Source organism: Lissotriton vulgaris, chromosome 8, assembly GCF_964263255.1.
Source record: "Lissotriton vulgaris chromosome 8, aLisVul1.2, whole genome shotgun sequence".
NCBI lineage: Eukaryota > Metazoa > Chordata > Amphibia > Caudata > Salamandridae > Lissotriton > Lissotriton vulgaris.
In genome coordinates this window covers 842,010,755-842,029,881 of record NC_141696.1, presented here as the reverse complement: position 1 = coordinate 842,029,881, position 19,127 = coordinate 842,010,755, and the positions used below count along the sequence as shown (strand labels likewise).

Genomic DNA, 19,127 nt, shown 5'->3' with positions numbered 1-19,127 from the left:
AACAGAGATAGGGCATCAATAATGTCACGTAAGGGAAATGAGCAGTCGCTAACTCAAAATAAAAGCAGGTGACGTAAAAAACAGCCATGAGCACGGGGAATGAAATAGGCGAAACAAATATCGTTACAATAGTATACAGAAGAGAAAGGCATAATATGCAAACAAATTTCTAACAAAGGAGGAAGGGAGAGGGAAAGTGGATTTGGTCTCCCCTGACAATTTACATAAACAGAATGGAATCCACTCATGTAGTGATCCCTACAATGGTGGGGAGCACACAGTGTTGTTTTGAATACCCCTCACACACCAACAGGCCCCTTGGTGTCCTGCTTCATCACTGGGGTCTTCGCACCCCTCTACGGGATGCGGCGTGCTACGATTCACGACTAAGTAGGAGCACTTGAAGTGTACTATGTGTTGGTGTGTGTAAGGAAAATAAGTGTGAGTGGTGAGGTGGTGAAACGTGATGGTTAAAAGATACCTGGCTCGTAGGGTGAAAAATAAAATGTATTAGGCCCTCGGCTAGTATCGTTAAAAGGGGTGCAGAGTGAGGTTATTACTGTGTTTTAAGGTACATCAACCTCAGAAAGTGCGTCGACATGTTTCGGAGTGTAAAAACTCCTTCAGGACGAGGATATGCACAACTCTCCTCACCTTACTCACATGTACTGTAGATGTAAAAGTGAATTCTAAAAAAAATTACTCTACAAAAATTGGGTGTAATGTTCCTAATAGTGTTACAATATATTAGTCTGTTGCGCCCAGTTGGCGTTCATAGAACAAGACCTGTAAAGAGAAAGCAAAATAAATCATACCATCACAATAGGACGTAGCTTTTGATCAGGAAAAATAGCCTGTTCAAGACAAAGGGTAGTAAAGGACCAGATGAGCTCTAGAACCCTGAAAATAAAAAGGACAAGGACACACACGAAGACAAGGACACACACATTTAAATGAATAAGTCATATTCTTGTCCTTAGTGGTTGGATTTCAGGAGGAAGATTGGTTTGATCAATGCATACTTATATACTAAGGCTGGGTGGCCTCATGAGCCCTGCGTGGTATTGGGGGTTGTCTTCCAGCTCAATGCGGCAACCTAAAGGATATAGGAAGCTCAATTCAGGTTTTTTGTTGGTACTGCTCACGAGTAATGTAGACATAGTTCCATTGTTCCTCAAGCACCAAACTCACGGTTTCAGCAAGACCCAGTAGGCTGCCTTCCCCTCAACGCGGCTCCGACGTAATGCCGTGTGTTGGAGACTAGCCCCCTTATATACTACAGATTGCGAGTTCAATTACTACTTAATTCAAAGCGGATCATGCCCAAAGAAGGAGTGTATCCCTAGATTGTTTTGCCGGTTCTGCGCGGATATTTGGGCGTTTCCTTTCATGTACGCATGCGCACAGGCGTAGCGAAAATGCCGTGAACACTATGTTCAATATGTCGCGCATGCGTGATAGTGCGTGATGTCACTGCGCGTGTGTAGAGAGCAGAAAAAACGGAGAATCTTGCATGCAGACAAACGGAGGAATTGAAGGTGCTAACTCCGCAGGTTTAACTCTGTGAAAGAGTGTTAGACCTGTATTAAGTGCATTAAATCGCTAAAAGCAGTACTATGCATGTAATAGGATTTTTGGAATCTTTGAGTGTCAACTCACTAAGGTCATATTACGCTGGGATAGCTGTGTGACAAGCTTCTGCATATAAAGTTCAGCAAAGGGTTATGAGAGTGTTCAGAAATATGATGGCGCTCTACAGGTAGTGGTCAGGGGGTAGTTGTGGGGTTTAGGTGGTTGGTGCTCCTTGATCTGAGATAACCCTCGTCTCAGAGAAAGGAAGGGGAGAGGATCTCAACCTTCTGTATACATAAAAGCAATGTCAAGCACACACAACATGAATCAGTTTATAAATTGAGTCTTGTTATCATTCAATAAAAAGATAAGATCCAACTCCAATGTTTTTAACCTATTAGGTGTTTATTCTTCCGGTGTGAGTATTTGTTTCACAAGAAAACCAACCGACACGTGTTTCGTCAAAACCGGGGTAAACCCGTGACTCTTCAGGGCTGTGGAGTTTTAGGATGAGAGCTGTGTCGTCGGACCGGTGATAATTCCAACCCGGTCCTAATCGGGTGTAGACAAAGGAAGACGCGAGAAGGAAGTGCTTCTAATACGTCTGGGTGGTGTGTTAAGGGTGGAAAATTCCGCCCCGGGTGCGCGGTCGGATCGAGCAGGGAAGCAAATCCGCTTGCCCCCGCTTGTGAGCTTCTAGCCGTCGTAAGGAGGTGAGACTAAGTCCGTCGGTGCTCTGGTATGTGAGACGACATACTTGCAACAACATGGAACCAGCATGGGGAGTACTTTCGCGCCGAGCCTGGCGGGATTGTATGTGCACCACCTGGAGTCCACCAAGATCCTCCATCCCAACAATCCTTTCAGGGGCAAAATTTGCACATGGCGACGTTACATAGACGGCGTCCTAGTCATCTGGGAAGGTGACGGCCAATCAATCATGGATTTCATGACTTGGCTGAACACACAGAACGCCTTCCTTAAATTTACTCATTCCATGTCCAAAGAGTTGATGGTGTTCCTGGACTTAAACATCTATCATGAGTCAGGTTTCTTAAAGACAGAAACTCGCTTCAAACCAACAGCAAGGAACTGTCTCCTCCGGTTTGACAGTTTCCATCCTCGTCACTTAGGAGAAAACCTGCCATACGGACAGTTCCTACGCCGCAATTGCAGCGACGTAGCAAGGTACAAATCCCAAGCCCAAGACCTCAGCAGAAAACCTAAACAATGACTATACCCAGACAAGGTTATAAATAATTCAATGAAAAGGGCACATAACAATAACCGAGAGGCGCTCCTGGAAGACAGAGTTCCAAAAGACAACACAGTGAACAGACCGGTATGTGTGACTACGTACAGCACACTCTCCAACCAGGTCACCAAACTGGTGAACAGACACTGGCGCATACTCACGAGTGGTACACTAGACTTGGAGAAGCCTCTTTTTGCCCACAGGAGAGGAAAGAATCTCAAAGATATCCTTGTACATACAAGACCACAAACCACAGTTACTCAACAACCACGGTTACAAGGGTTGCATGGACACCACCCATGCGGAAATTGCAACAGTTGCCACTTAACGAAGAGAAGTCATACTCTAACCTTTAAGAATGGCACAAGGTGGGAACAACGAGTGTTCACCAACTGCAACAGCAAGAATGTTGTCTACCTCATTACGTGCCCATGTAACATGGAGTACGTGGGCATGACCACTCGAGCAGTTAAGACCAGAATAAATGAACATAAGAGCAACGTGAGGTGCAAAAAAGCAACCACGAAAATGGCAGCACATTTTTTGGAGGCACAACATTGTGTCAATGAACTACACTGGACTGTCATTGAACAGCTACCCACAGATGTTGGACTATTTGAGAAGGAGCAGAGGTGGGTTTTCCGTCTGGGCACGGATACCACCGGACTTAATGACTCCATCCCATGGGGCCAGTTGCGATGACTTATGGGCTCACTAGTCTCGCTTCAAACCAAGAACACGAGTTTAGGCACCAGCTAACCCTGACTTCCCACCCACAAACAATTGATAGGTTAATGTTTGGGATTAGTTGCCCCTTCATAAAAGATCGACATATGCAGAAGCTTGTCACACAGCTATCACGGCGTAATATGACCTTAGGGAGTTGACACTCAAAAATTCCAAAATTCCTATTACATGCATAGTACTGCTTTTAGCTATTTAATGCACTTAATACAGGTCTAACACTCTTTCACAGAGTTAAACCTGCGGAATTAGCACCTTCAATTCCTCCGTTTGTCTGCATGCAAGATTCTCCATTTTTTCTGCCCTCTACACATGCGTAGTGACATCGCGCACTATCATGCATGCGCAACATATTGAACATAGTGTTCACAGCATTTTCGCTACTCCCGCGAGCAAGCGCACATGAAAGGAAACGCCCAAAACATCTGCGCAGAACCGGCAAAACAATCTAGGGATACACTCCTTCTTTGGGCATGATCCGCTTTGAATAAAGTAGTAATTGAACTCTCAATCTGTAGTATATAAGGGGGCTAGTCTCCAACACACGGCATTACGTCGGAGCCGTGTTGAGGGGAAGGCAGCCTACTGGGTCTTGCTGAAACCGTGAGTTTGGTGCTTGAGGAACAATCAAACTATGTCTACATTACTCGTGAGTAGTACCAACAAAAAAGCTGAATTGAGCTTCCTATATCCTTTAGGTTGCCGCATTGAGCCGAAAGACAACCCCCAATACCACGCAGGGCTCATGAGGCCATCCAGCATTAGTATATAAGTAAGCATTGATAAAACCAATCTTCCTCCTGAAATCCAACCACTTTATTTTTTATTTTATTTTAGGCATTTGTTAAGCGCACTATCACCATTGCAGGCATCCTGGCGCTGACAGATCAGAAGAGGCATGGAAGTGAACACAGGAGTGGGAATTAATGGGCAGCTAATGTAGGGAATAGCCAGGTTTTAATCTTTCTCCTGAATGGGAGTAGTTCAGTAGTGTGCCTAATATCGTCTGGGAGCGTATTCCAGAGTTTGGCAGCTGCTCCCTCGAAGGATCTTCCTCCGGATCTGACTTTCTTGATTTGGGAACCATAGCCAGCTTGGCCTCAGAAGAGCGAAGCTGCCTAGTTGGAGTGTACCAGGCAAATTTCGATTGTAGGGAAGCAGGGCCAATTCCATGGAGCGCCCTGAATGCTATACAGAGGGCCTTGAATTGTATTCTCTGCCTTACTGGTAACCAGTGTAGTTTGCTTAGAGAGGACGGCCCATGTGCTCTTCTTGGAAGCCCCAAGGCTAGTTTAGCAGCTGCTGATTGGACCCTTTGGAGCCTATCCAGCAGGAACCCAGGGGATCCCAGCAGAAGGGCATTACAATAGTCCAGTCTGCTGAGGATGGTACATCCTACCACTTGGGCACGAGCATGGGAAGGTAGGAGAGGCAGGACTTTTCTTAGGGATCGGAGGATGGCAAAACAGCAGGCAGTGGTCTTTTGTATATGCGTCCCCATACTGAGCTTGTGGTCCAGCATGACCCCTAAGTTACGGACTGATTCCACCGGCTGAACTGTGGTCCCTGTTTCTGGGGCCCAGAAATTGTCTGGGAAAGGCCGGGGGATCTTAGTTCCAGCGCTAAAGAGCACCTCCGTTTTCCCTGCATTAAACTGGAGGGAGTTGTCCTTTAGCCAGCGAGAAGTGTCACGCAGGCAGTTGTGGAAAACCTCAACCGATGTAGAGTCCTCTCCTTCTAAGGAGAGGATCATCTGCGTGTCGTCGGCGTAGTTGACAATTTTAATATTGAAGCTTTTGATTAATGTAATCAGAGGTCTGAGGTAAAGGTTAAAAAGGATTGGGCTAATTGCTGATCCTTGGGGAACCCCATGTGAGATCAGAGTAAAAGCTGACTGAAAAGGGGGGATAGACACCGCCTGCTGCCTATCCTGCAGAAATGAGTGGAACCACTGCAATGCTAACCCTCTTACTCCCGCCTCAGACAGCCTCTTCAGCAAAATCTTATGGTTCACCGTGTCAAAGGCGGCAGACATGTCAAGCAGGATCAGAAACGCTGCCTGCCTTCTGTCTGCACGCCTCTGAAGCTCGTCCATAGCGGTGATTAGGGCGGTCTCGGTTCCGTGGGCGGGCCGGAAGCCAAATTGATCAACATCTAGAAGTTGACGACTTTCCAGATGGTTGGAGAGAGTGTTATTAACCAAGCGTTCGACAATCTTGGCTGGGAATGGTAGCAGGGAGATGGGACGATAGTTTTTAGAACAGTCCGGGTCGAGAGAGGGCTTTTTTAGCAAAGGAGATACTAACGCCTGCTTCCATTGAGCTGGGACATTCCCTGTCACAAGAGATTGCATACAGATTAGATGGAGTGGAGGGAAAAGTTCCTTCTCAAATTCCTTCCAGATTTTATGCGGAACAGGGTCTAAGGGGGACCCAGAAGAAATCTCTCTGGCTAGTTTACAGAAGGCCTCGTACCTAAGAGGGTGGGAACTTGAGTAGAGTAAGGAGAAGAATATGACTTATTCATTTAAATGTGTGTGTCCTTGTCTTCGTGTGTGTCCTTGTCCTTTTTATTTTCAGGGTTCTAGACCTCATCTGGTCCTTTACTACCCTTTATCTTGAACAGGCTATTTTTCCTGATCAAAAGCTACGTCCTATTGTGATGGTATGATTTATTTTGCTTTCTCTTTACAGGTCTTGTTCTATGAACGCCAATTGGGCGCAACCGACTAATCTATTGTAACACTATTAGGAACATCACACCCAATTTTTGTAGAGTAAATTTTTGTAGAATTCACTTTTACATCTACACTACATGTGAGTAAGGTTAGGAGAGTTGTGCATATCCTCGTCCTAAAGGAGTTTTTACACTCCGAAACATGTCGACGCACTTTCTGAGGTTGATGTACCTTAAAACACAGTAACAACCTCACTCTGCACCCCTTTTAACGATACCAGCCGAGGGCCTAATAAATTTTATTTTTCACCCTACGAGCCAGGTATCTTTTAACCATCACGTTTCACCAACTCACCACTCACACTTATTTTCCTTACACACACCAACACATAGTACACTTCAAGTGCTCCTACGTAGTCGTGAGTCATAGCACGCCGCATCCCGTAGAGGGGTGCGAAGACCCCAATGATGAAGCATGACACCAAGGGGCCTGTTGGTGTGTGAGGGGTATTCAAAACAACACTGTGTGCTCCCCACCATTGTAGGGATCACTACTACTACCTGAGTGGATTCTATTCTGTTTATTTATAATATGCAAACGTTCAGCAGAAAGGGTCAGTGACTAATTCAAGCCGCCCTAGAACATTTATTCAAAACACCGAAACGGAGGGCAGATAATCCTGAATAGGAATCTTCCATTCCCCGGCCAATGATATTAGTAAGGCTTCCCTCAATTGGGAGTGTGCGTGTCTCGGGTCTTCTCGGTGAGGGCTACGGTCCCTAGCTAGCTTCCTATATAATGAGGAGTTCCCGCCAAAATAGCTCAATACGAATGACTGATGGTATGAGAAAAAAGACTAAATTGGCCCCGATCCAAGTTCCGGCGAAAGGTAAAATAGAAATATCAGTAGTAGTGGAAGCAGTAACCTGGCAGGGGACGTCACGTGATGATTTGTAGTTCTAAGTCATGTTGCTACGTAACCCCGTTTTGTAAACAAACGCTGTCGGACGGAAATAGAAAAGATATTCTTAAAAAGAGCATAGGCATATAACTCAGTGGAAGCCGTATATTTTAAAGTGTAATTAACTAAGCACAAACACTCCCTACATGATACAATAAGCCGCCAAGTATAATTAATTTGCCTACTTGAAATAAGGACGCCTGTACATCAATGAAACAAGTGCCGTATCGTGATACTTCGAGTAAACACTGCTGTAAATGGAATCTGAGCAGAGCGCGCTACTAAAAAGCTCATGCCATAAAAGATCACAACACGAACAATAATAGCAGCGCCCCCGCCGGAGTAAAAAAAAGGCTGTTTCTAGCTACCCTAATGGACATAACGAAACACCAAAGGAAAAATAGAGAGAAAATAGACTCAATTTGGAGTGTCTCATGAGACAGAGTGAATATTTAGGGCGGGGAAAGTCCGTACGATATATAGGGATAAAATTCCAATACAGATAAAGAAAAAATATAGGACATAAAAAAAGGGATTTCTGGTCGATGTAGGCCCCGAAACCGGGGCCACACTGACGTTATGCACCCCATAGTAGGGAATAAGACAGCCAATAATAACTGTGGGTATCTATGGCAAAGTGTTCTGTTACCAGATATAACACGAAAGTAGAGGATTCTAGCAACAAGTCATACCTTGTCTTTAGGGACAGCAACAAGTAGCACCAAAATCTGACAGCAAGATTATACAGCTGAAATGTCCATAATCAATGCGAAAGTTGAAACAGAGTTAGTTAATGACCACCATGTGCATCTGTGTGTCATATACTGTTTCCAATAACAATGTAATGGACAAAAAGGTACCATCAGTGGGAATGCTAAACTAAAAGTGTATATAGTCAATATGAGGGCAAGGTGGCTTAGTGTGTGGGGCTAGTCAGGAGTGAATTCAGTTAAGGAAATAGTGGAGCTCATGGTCGGGATTTCGACCCCTATCCACGGCCCGGAGTCTGCAAATCCATTCAGATTCCATCTGTCACAATATGAGTTCTCTATCACCTCCCCTGTTGTTAAATGGCACATGGTCAATCCCAAAGAATTTAAATGTCTTATCCCCCTTATGTATATTGGGATAATGGTCAGTCATTGGGTATCTATTGTCTTCATTGACAAGTGCACGACGATGTTCCTGAATCCTCTTCTTGAGATTACGTTCTGTGCTGCCGACATAGATGATCTTGCATGGACTTTCCAGGATATACACCACATACTGGGTGTTACAATTAATAAAGTGTCTAATGGTGTATTTTTTGCTGGTGTTATATCCAAACTCTCTGCATTTGTTTAACACCTTGGGTGCTAAGCTGATCCCCCTCCTGTGCTGATTTTTACTGAATCCCCTTTTACATGACGAGCTCAGCTCGTCATGAGCACACGAGAGGTGTACCTCATGACGAGCTGAGCTCGTCATGAGCATCGAAGGGGTTAAACCAAAGGGACAAACATTACAAGTGGTGCATGCATAGAATTCCTCTGGTGCAGAAGGAAGCCATGTGGCAGACGATTCGGTAGTAACTTAACTTGGGCAGAGAACTTGCCTCAATGTTCTACCCCTTCTGTATACAAGTGAGGGTTTCTGGCTGATGAAGGGCCGCAATTTGGAAATGTCCACCAATAAGTGCTAGTGTCTCCTAAATGCTTGGAAAATCTTGTTACTATGGGTAGTGTAGTTTGTATAAAATGAGACCTTATCTCTATGCGTACCAATGCCTCTATCTTTCTTGGTGTTCTTGATTTGCAGTGTATCTACTCTGGGAAGATTCCGTATTCGCCATTCTGCCTTGTCAAGTGTATGCTGGTCATAACCCCTACTAGTGAAGCGCTGTTTGATATCTGTGACATTGTCCTTAAATTCAGTGTCCCTGCTACAGTTGCGTTGTGTCCTAACCATTTCCCCATAGGGGATGTTGGAGATAAATGATCTGGCATGAGCACTGGTGGCATGTAAGATACTGTTGCACGAAGTAGCTTTCCTAAACAGGGTACTCTGTACCTGGTCATCGCTGACAAAAAAATGTATGTCTAGGAAATCAATACATTCATGGTGATGGGCCATGGTCAGCTGCACATTATACGGGTTGTCTTTAAGGTACACTAGGTATGTCTGTAGATCGTCCACAGATCCCGCCCATAGACAGATGATATCATCCATATAATAGATGTTAATGAGTTTTGGTGCCTTAGCATTCTCTAATTCAAATGTGTTATATGCTTATAAGACTGAAAACTCTTTGTTACATATAACCATGGTTTTACCTTTCCCTTATGAATTTCATCTATTTTACTGATAAAAGTTTTATCATATGCACTCTAAATTAGATATGTTTAAATGAATCGAGTTTTATCTAGTGATATTTGAACTGTTTAATAAGCCAACTTAGGTTTTTTATATACCTAGGTTTTTTTACATATTTTGTTGTGTATATGTGTCTTTTATGATTGTTCATAATCGAATAAAGACTAAATTGAATATATAAACAATATGTGACAGGGTCAGATTAAGAGTAATAGCAAGTCATGTCACCGTTGTAGAACGTAGACATTTCAAAGATTTTTTTTATATGAGAGAGGCAGAAATGCTTATCTGTGGTTAAAGTTGAATCCTCATACCCTAGGAAATCTCGTTTTTGAACCTGTAATAACTTTGACCGCCTTTGAAAGATTTGCAGCCAACTTGTATTAAATGGAATCAAACCTGTGTGCCAAATTTGATGCAGGTTGGTAAAACGTTTCAAAAGTTGTAAGGTGTAAGACCTCCCAAAACTTGAATTTAACGCAAGTTTTCCTCATTGTATAGTTTTGTTTTTTAAAACTTGTAAACCAATGTACAAAAGCTCACTACATTTGAATGGCACTATGGGCATACTTCTGTCCCTTTTCTTGATTTCGTAAAAATTTTTGTCCATCCTCTGTTTTGGATTTATAAAGCCAAATGTTACTGTTTGGGGTCCATTCACGCGTCCTACGTATTTTGTTTTTTGATGTTGATCTTTGGATAAGAAACAGAGAGTGCATTGTGTTGAATCAAAATAATGTGCATGCTCCCTGCACTGTCATTGTTCCTGAAAAACAGGAGGTAGGAGGGGAAAAAGTAAAAGTAGAATTGTGGGGATGCTGATACCACATTATGGAAAAGTGTGTGGACCTTATGCCTACCCACTTATGCAGGCTGGTCAGGGTACAGGAAAACTGAAAGCATAGTGCCAAGTGCAGGGTGTATGGGAATTTGATAGACCACCACCACTGGCTTGCCCAAGAGTAAAGGGTCAATATAGGTCTCTATCTTTTCCTCCTCTCTCTTCAACAGACTTAACGGGGAGGGAGAGTGAATGTGTGTCAGATCCCACCTCCGCTGTGGACAACTAAGTGACAGGGTAATTAATTTCGCGTCCATAAACGCCTTAGCTATATTCAGGGCAAACATATGCCCGCCCCCACCACCACATTGTGCAGCCAAAGAAGAGCGGAGCAGATTCCTCAGAGTCCTCTTAATTACGATCAAGGTATAGGAGGCGTAGGTGGAATCGGGGTTGGGAGCACACTGCCTCACAGTCACATCACAGTTCGCCCTTTGCATCCTGGTAAATGCAGTATACAGTTCACACTTACTTCAAAATTAGCTGGAGTTTTTCATCAAAGTTGGTGCAGACATTGCTGTGTATCTCTAAACACGTGTTTCTGGGTTGAGCCCTTCATCAGTAGAGCAGTATTAGAGAGCAAAGAAAAATCATCTGGGGTTGCTGGAAATGCTTCCAAGTTCCTCCTGTGTACCACTCACAGGCACACAGGTGCATCTCCAAAGGTAGTCAACGTGCTGTCTCAAGGGAGCCTTTTAAACAGAAGGAGTGAGTGGCACACATTACCACCGCTTTACAAACCCCCCCCTCACTCTTACGCGAGACGAAAGAATACTTGTCCCAGCTTTTCCACAATAGTTAGAGGGTAGTTAGAAAACAACTCTCCCTCCATTGATACCTGATTTATCTGCAAACTTGGGCACCGCTGTATGTGGCCTGAGACCCCCAGTTTTCCTGTTTTATTTAATGTTTTACAGTCGCAACTGCATAATCATAGATGACGTCATTAGTGATGTCATTTAGCATGTTGTGAGTGATTTCATATGTAAAGTCATAAGCAATATATGACTAGGACTTGTTATAGTCAGTGACGGATCCTCTATGGGGGCGTTTCGGGCACTGCCCCTCTGCTTTCTCGCCGTGCGATAAGGCAGAAACAAAAATGGTAATAACTACTATTTGTTTCTGCCTTCTCGCACGGCGAGAAAGCAGAAGTTCCTGGTTGGGGGGTGGGCGGTCCTGCTCGAGGGCAGGGGGGAGTGACTTGTCCACTGTTGTACATACTGACTGTTTGGGCAGCCTGAGGCCGCCCAAACAGTCAGTATGTACAACAGTGGACAAGCCACTCCCCCCTGTCCTTGAGCAACACCGCCCACTCTCCCCTTTCTCTCTGTATGCTGCAGCATACAGAGAGAAAATGAAGCTGCTGGGGCAGCAGCCTAACCAATCACAAGGCTGCGGTGGAGGGGAGGGAGGCTGCCTGCAGCCTTCCTAATGACGACGAGCCCAGAGGAATTCAAACGCAGGATGGCGGGAAGCGGGAGTCTCGGGACTTAAGTAAAAGCAGGAAGAGGTAAGTTTTACTTTTCTTTTATTTATCCCGCCTCCCCCCTATCCCCTCCGCGGGGCGATGACGACCCCATTTCCACCACCCCCACCCGCCCGTAATGCCGGCCGCGACTGGGTGGGAGACAGACAAGCTCCTTCATCACTTTGGCCGAGCGCATGCAGTGTGGTTCGCAACGGACATAAAGTGTAATGAACGTAATGAAGAGTCAGTCAAACACAAAGCGTTCTGATCAGTGGAAATCCTGTATGAATGTGAGTTACGTGTGGGTGATTAGATAAGAATAAGAAAGCCCAACAGAGATTGCAAGAGTGAGTTTAAGGTCTCAATCCATGTAGAGTTTCAAGGATAAGAAAAATCCCCCCCCCCCTTTTTCCACCCTGCCGCTGCTGCCCCGCCGCCCCACCATTTTACACTGTCAGCAGTCGCGACTGGTTATAGTTGGTTTACGTAGCTGTAACTGACAAATTTCAGTAGTCTTGTTTTGTAGCCATAACTGCACTTTAACTTTGCTTTTTTTCAGTGAATTACTAAGGTTTTTTTTAAAAACCTACATAGTGGTTTTATAACCAAAGCTAACCTGACCTTCATTTTAAACTTAGTTTTTTCAGTGAATATATATATTTTTTTATCAGATACCAACTGCTGCTTGTACCGCCACCCCTCTCAATGCAAGGCCTATGGCCATTTGCAGCAGTGGCTGACCTTTAGCCTGGCCCTATGCCAAATCTACTGCAAATCTACTGCAAACAGCCACCCCTCACAGCACACTGTCTTTGGTTGAGCACATCAGTGGTTGGGCACACAATCCAGTCTTTACAAATCCCTCCACAGGTGGTCATTCCCCCATGCGCACAGCCGAAGTGTTTGGCACAGGGTATGGTCTATGGCCAGGCCTTGCGCGCAACCCAACATGGGGTCATCCCTTATTGCGCATGGCCCAAGCACAGGCGCAGTGCAGCAAATAGTTTTTTACATTTTTTTTTTTTAGTTTTATGATTTGTAAATCCTGTGCTGGATTTGTGAATCCTGAGACTCCAGGAAGATCCACAGGACCTATAGCAGTTCTAGGATTTGTGAATTCCACAAGAAAATAATTGTATTTATTATAAATGTAAATGTGAGGGCTGGTACGTTTTAGGGATTGCCTACATGGGCTTGGGAGCCAGGGGTAGGTTCACCCTTCCCCCTCTATTCCTTTTTAGTATTTTTCCCAACACTATGCTTAGTGAACTATGTTGGATAATGGCGGCTGGAATAGAAAATGTTCGGCAGTGGCCAGCCCATGTGAGCTTAGTAGACTCACAAACTCATGACAGATGACTGCAAAAAAAAGTTCCCTAGTCCAACAGTGTGCCTTTATGTTTTTTTATTTGAATTCACGATTCCTGTGTGGATGTTTTTCCTAAATCAATGAATGAAAATAATACTGCCTAAAAATAATTCGAATAATTTGCACTTTTGCCTCATAATTTAAATAACATTGCTGCATAATTTGGTCCTCCACTCCTCATAGTCCCAGTAACCCTGAGAGTGGTAAAAATCTGCATAGTGGTTTGGGAGCTGTCATTTTTGTGATGAAGTTACATTTCCAGCAGAACTGGGAAATATTTTTAGTATTTTATTGTTCTCTGTGAAACATGGGATTTTCATACCACTGCATTGCATATGTTAAATTTGCAAAGTGTAATATGCTATTTATTATCATAGTTCGATGTGGGTATGGGCCATGACTCACGAGAGGGGAAGCTTGGAGTGGGTCATGATGCCCTTATCTTCCTAAACTGTGGTAAGAAATAAATAGCATATTGCAATTGAATATTTAAGCGAAAAAGGATAGTTTTCTCAAGTCAGTTAAACTGTACTTTGGTAATCATGAGGAATTTGACCTTTGTATTGTAATAATAAATAAATGAAAACATGTTTATTAATACACTTGTTTCAAATATTGTGTTATTTAGCGCAAATAGTATATAGGCTGATATAATATGCTATTTATTACTATTCGTGACTGTGGGAAGAGGACCATGACTCATGCGAGGAGAAGACTCGAGTGGGTCAGGATTCCCCTCCCTCAGCAGTGTTAATAAATAGAACAGGACTAGGCTTTCCTGTTTTTGTTTTCTATTTGTTGTGAACTCCGATTGGGTGTTTTTTGTCTTTTCCAATCTTTTTAGCACATGTAAAAACAGTGGTTATCAGCGTTTACTCATTTTTGCTCCATAAACAAAATACTGGAGATGGCTTTTTTTCAGTGCCTATAAAGAATGTAGCTTTTATTTCCTTCCTTCTCTTTCATTCCTTATTTAATCAGCCCCAGCTGGATGCAAGGGATTAAATCCATGTTTTGAGGTGAGGCTCATAGTGTGTGTGGACCTGTCCAGTATGGTAATCTCAGTACCTCATGGGGGTGAGCTCTGATCTCATGGAAACTGGATAACAAGGTCCAGGTGAAAATTGGAACATCTGTAAATAGGCTGAAGGTAACATTGTATTTCATATAAAATCCATTGATGACCCCCTGACTTTGACTGAGGTGTTATTGTGAGGCTCTGTTATTGATAACTATACGCGTATCATTTTAATTTGGTAGTACTCTTAGTGCTGTACATTTTTATTTTTCAGGTCATTATAGAAAAATCCAAGACCAAGGGAATCCCAATTGTAATTGATGCTGTAAGTAAAACCTTTGTGCTTTTGGAACATTCCATTGTTACCTTTAGTAATGGCTACTTTTAAAATGTAAAATACCAGCATGTGTGTCTCTTCTGCAGGATGGCCTGTGGCTGATTGCCCAAGAACCTTCCATTATTCAAGGTTACCAGCAAGCGATTCTCACTCCTAATTTTATGGAGTTTAGTAGACTGTATGAAGCTGTGGTGAGTGAATGTTAATATCACCTTTTGTTACAAAAGAAAACTTAATTCCACTCCAATTTGTTAATGTACATCTTAGGAATTGCTTTTAGTGTAAATGGAATGTTGAACAGCATGGAACAACGAAAATATACCTTTTGATAGATAATTCTCATTTAGGTTGTTCATAAATCAATGTAATGATTAAAGGCAAAGGGAAGGTCTAAGTAGCCTCTCAAAAGAGAGAGGTTCTGGATGCTATTGCAATCATGACTTATGGCAACGCAACAGGAGTAGCTGGTCTTCCACCTGAATTTCTCACCTCACTTCAGCTTTCACACCTTGTGAATACGTCCAGGGCATCAGACTGGATCCAGAGATGTTTCTCAACGTTGCTCCAGCATGCTGGTAGGTGGCATCATGTGGCTCCATGTCCGCTCCGCCCTGCCCCAGAAGTGACACCGGAGCCAAATATACGTGCCACCTCTGCACATTCAGGCCAGTTTCTTTATGTACTCCGTCCACGCAGTCGGACGCGAAGTTACTGACTGATTATGTATGTATGTATGTATGTGTGTTCTTATATAGCGCTCAATGTTACCCTTGGGCATCTCAGCGCTTGCCTTGGGAACCCGTCCTGGTTTTTCCCTGTGAGATCACCCGTGCTGGGCATCCCCAAGGTGAAAGCCAGGCATCCCGCCGCGGGGGGGGGCCGTTGTGGAGATTAAGCAAGCTTGTTGCCCAGAGCTGCATAGTGTGAACTCGTGCTTAGAGTGGGCACCGAAGCGAGAATCATAGAGTCCGTGGACAATTGTGTTCAGGACCCTGCCGCGTCGGGAATCGAACCCTGGTCCCGGGTCTGACCTCAGCTTCAGGGTATGCCTCCTCTAACCAGTGAGCCACAATTCTCCTGATGTGACAATGTGCAGATCTCCATTTTGGAATCATTTTGGGGACGCTGAAAAGAGTCCATCCTACAGAACGGGTAGGAGGAAGGGCGGTGAGGAATCTGCAGTTAAATATAGTTTATAACAGAAAGAGCATTACCAAAGGTAAGTAACTTATTTTTCTTGTGAATAGAAACTAAACCAGTATCCCCCAAGGTGGGTCTGTGAGATGGCTCAAACCAGAAAATCCTGCACGACTAAATAGGCAAAATGCCCTTCCGACCAGATTTGACTACCAGAGTTGTAAACCTTTGTGAACGTATGGAATGATGGACACTGTGCAGCCTGATAGATTTCCAGAGCAGGCACTCTGCGTGCCAAGGCCATGGTTGCCGCCTTGGCTCTGGTTGAATGAACCCTCAAGCCTTCTGGGGGCTGCTTCTTGAACAAAGTGTAGCAGATCTTAATACAGTGGACAGCCAAGGTTGTTAGTGTCCTTTGCTGCACTGCCTTACCTTTTTCTCCCCAACAAACCCCACAACGATCTAATCATCCACTCCATGGTCTCTGGTACGATCACTGTCAAATTTGAACGTTTTTTTGCAGTCCAAGTGATATAGTCTCTCTTCATTTTTCAAGGTATGGTGGAGCTAAAAATGCCAGATGGGTGATGGTCCAGCATGAAAGGACGTCCCAACTTTTAGCCAAAATGCCAGTTTAGTCTGCAACACCAGTTTATCCGGAAAACAAATTGTGTACATTGGGTGATCAGACCGAGCTTGCAACACGTTCACATGATGAGCTGAGATTTCAATGAGGAAGACTGTTTTGACAGTAGACGCATTTTGACAGTAGATGCATAGGGCAGCTGTTTATTAGCTCCAATGAGGTACACATCAGGAAAGTAAGCATCAAATTAAAGTCCTACTGTGGCATTACAAAAGATTTTGGTGGAAACATATAGCCCAGACCTTTAAAGAAACTCATCACGCTAATATGCCCCTTGAAGTCTAGGAGAGGGTGACAGATAGCAATAGCATTTGGCACTGCCACTCAAAACCTACTACTACACTGGAGGTCCCCTTGGATCCCTACACACACGTGGTGGCTTCAGCGGTTGTGGCACGTACTGGGTATGCAAAAGATCTCACTTCCGGTAAATGGGAAAGGTTCGACATTTAGCGAGCTCTGGCAGCCATTCCTGACTCTCTAACGCAGGACTTCCGGGAGCTGACTTGCCTCAGATTCCTCCGCCTCCTACTACTCACCGTACCAGATACTTCCTCCCAGCAGGCACAGCCTCAGTGAGAGGTTTTTCAATAGCCTATCATGATTACTAAAGTGCAATGGATGGGGATGGGGGATGCTTTCTCTTTTCTTTTTCCCTTTCCGTTTCCCTTTCTTTTGGGAGGGGGGGATTGTTATAGTTCTTTAATGTTGCCTCAATCGTAACTGTACATGCTGATTGCACGCTCTTGGGCTCTGGTAGTCCGTTCTTTTGCATCACAACGGCTGATATAAACAGATGAATTGGTCTGGTAAACATGAAAGGCCTGACCAGTAACCTTACCTGTGCCATTGTAAGCTCTTGCAGGGTCAAACCAGCACAAAAAGCAGAACATTGGACAACTTTGCTTGTAATGGGTCTGTTTGGCAGTTATTGCACTTGGCCACAAAACTTGTCTTAAAGTCCAGTGTTAACTGTTTTTTGTACATGGAAGTCACAATGCTAACATGAAATCCACTCCTTCGATGGGGAAATAGAAAACAGTTGGCATTCATTCTCTGCGCATAGACAAGCAGCTTGCACAGGCCTAGGTGAGGGACCCTGCTTTGCTGCTGTAACGGATGATCCATTCGAAGTAGCAGCCTCAACAGAGGACTGATTTACTTAGCCAGAAGATCTAGGTTCCCCACGCTCCTGGCTCAATTCAGAGCTACTAGAATGACTTTAGCTCGCTCGTTCCTGATCTTCATCAGAACTTGGGGCAGGAGAGACAGCGGCGGGAAGGCATACCTTCCAACGCATATCGCTCCTTGTCTGTAGAATTTTAAAGCTTCACTTGCCTTGTTTTATGTAAATTGCGCCGAGCGCTTCGCGCTTTTAATTAGCATTCTTCTACCGCTTAGGGGGAAATAAGGGAGTCTTACCCGCACCATAATCGCCACATACCCAAATTTGTGGGCTAGAAGGGATTCGGGGGCTCTGCAGCATCATCGCGCCGGTTTTGAGCGCCATCTTGGAGTGGGGAGAAGTCCTTCCACTCTCAGCGCCATCTTGGTGAGGGAGAGACACTCGCCCTGCCAGGACCCACGCATTGGAGGAGGAGGTATTATCAGTAGGACCTCCTACCTCGTTCAGGCAGACCTTGACTTAGTGCTAACGCTGCTCTAGCGCTGCGCGCATATCGCTCCTTGTCTGTAGAATTTTAAAGCTTCACTTGCCTTGTTTTATGTAAATTGCGCCGAGCGCTTCGCGCTTTTAATTAGCATTCTTCTACCGCTTAGGGGGAAATAAGGGAGTCTTACCCGCACCATAATCGCCACATACCCACATTTGTGGGCTAGAAGGGATTCGGGGGCTCTGCAGCATCATCGCGCCGGTTTTGAGCGCCATCTTGGAGTGGGGAGAAGTCCTTCCACTCTCAGCGCCATCTTGGTGAGGGAGAGACACTCGCCCTGCCAGGACCCACGTGACACCCAGTCGGCCACTTAAGATGGCCGCTAGACAAGTGCGCAGCGACGGTGCGCAGCGGGGGCGCCGTAGGGGCGCCGGAGGTGCGCCAGAGGTAAGCCTGTTTGCGCCCGTTCGCGCATTGGACGCGCATAGGGCCGCAACCTCTGGCCCCTCCGGTCCAAATCGCATAGCTTACACTCGGACTGAGCTATTCGAACTCAGACCTGGTCAGGACCCGGTCAGACCTTCAACCTCCAAGCCAATCACCTGTGGTTTGCTTAATGTCAGATCCCTCTGTAAGCACCACACGGAAATAGCTTTCCTCATTGAGTCTGAACAGCTCGATGTCCTCTTTCTCACAGAAACGTGGACTCGGGAGGACTGTGAGGTCGAGCTGGGCTTAGCCTGCCCTTCAGGATATAAAATTAGCCACTCACCGCGCCCACTTAACCGAGGAGGGGGAATCGGATACATTCATAGAGACTCGCTTACCCTCTCCCAGTTAAAGATTCGAGAGGTACCGGGATTTGAACTGATGGGTTTCTCAGTCAAACAGCATGAGTCGATCTGCTGCTCGGGTGTTCTTTGTTACCGTCCCCCGGGACCAGCACCATCCATTCCTCTTCTCATTGACCTGATCTATGAACTTGCCAGCTCCCACTCCAGGTTATTAGTTCTTGGAGATTTCAATCTGTGGGCAGGCAGCTCGCTGGACAATGCATTTTTCTCTCTCAGCCAAGCTTGTACAGATATCAACTTAGTACAGCTGGTGAACGCCTCTACGCATCGGAAAGGCCAC

At 44.9% G+C, this 19,127-nt stretch overlaps 1 protein-coding gene across 4 annotated transcripts in view; it reads left to right on the top strand.

Moving 5' to 3' along the window:
• NAXD (NAD(P)HX dehydratase) overlaps nt 1–19,127 on the top strand; it is a 366,910-nt gene that overhangs the window by 264,503 nt on the left and 83,280 nt on the right. For all 4 annotated transcript variants that reach the window (XM_086934749.1, XM_086934752.1, XM_086934751.1 and 1 more), the window contains 2 exons: nt 14,535–14,585; nt 14,684–14,788. In XM_086934749.1, coding sequence (XP_086790875.1) covers nt 14,535–14,585; nt 14,684–14,788 — 156 coding nt within the window. The remainder of the gene's footprint in view (nt 1–14,534; nt 14,586–14,683; nt 14,789–19,127) is intronic.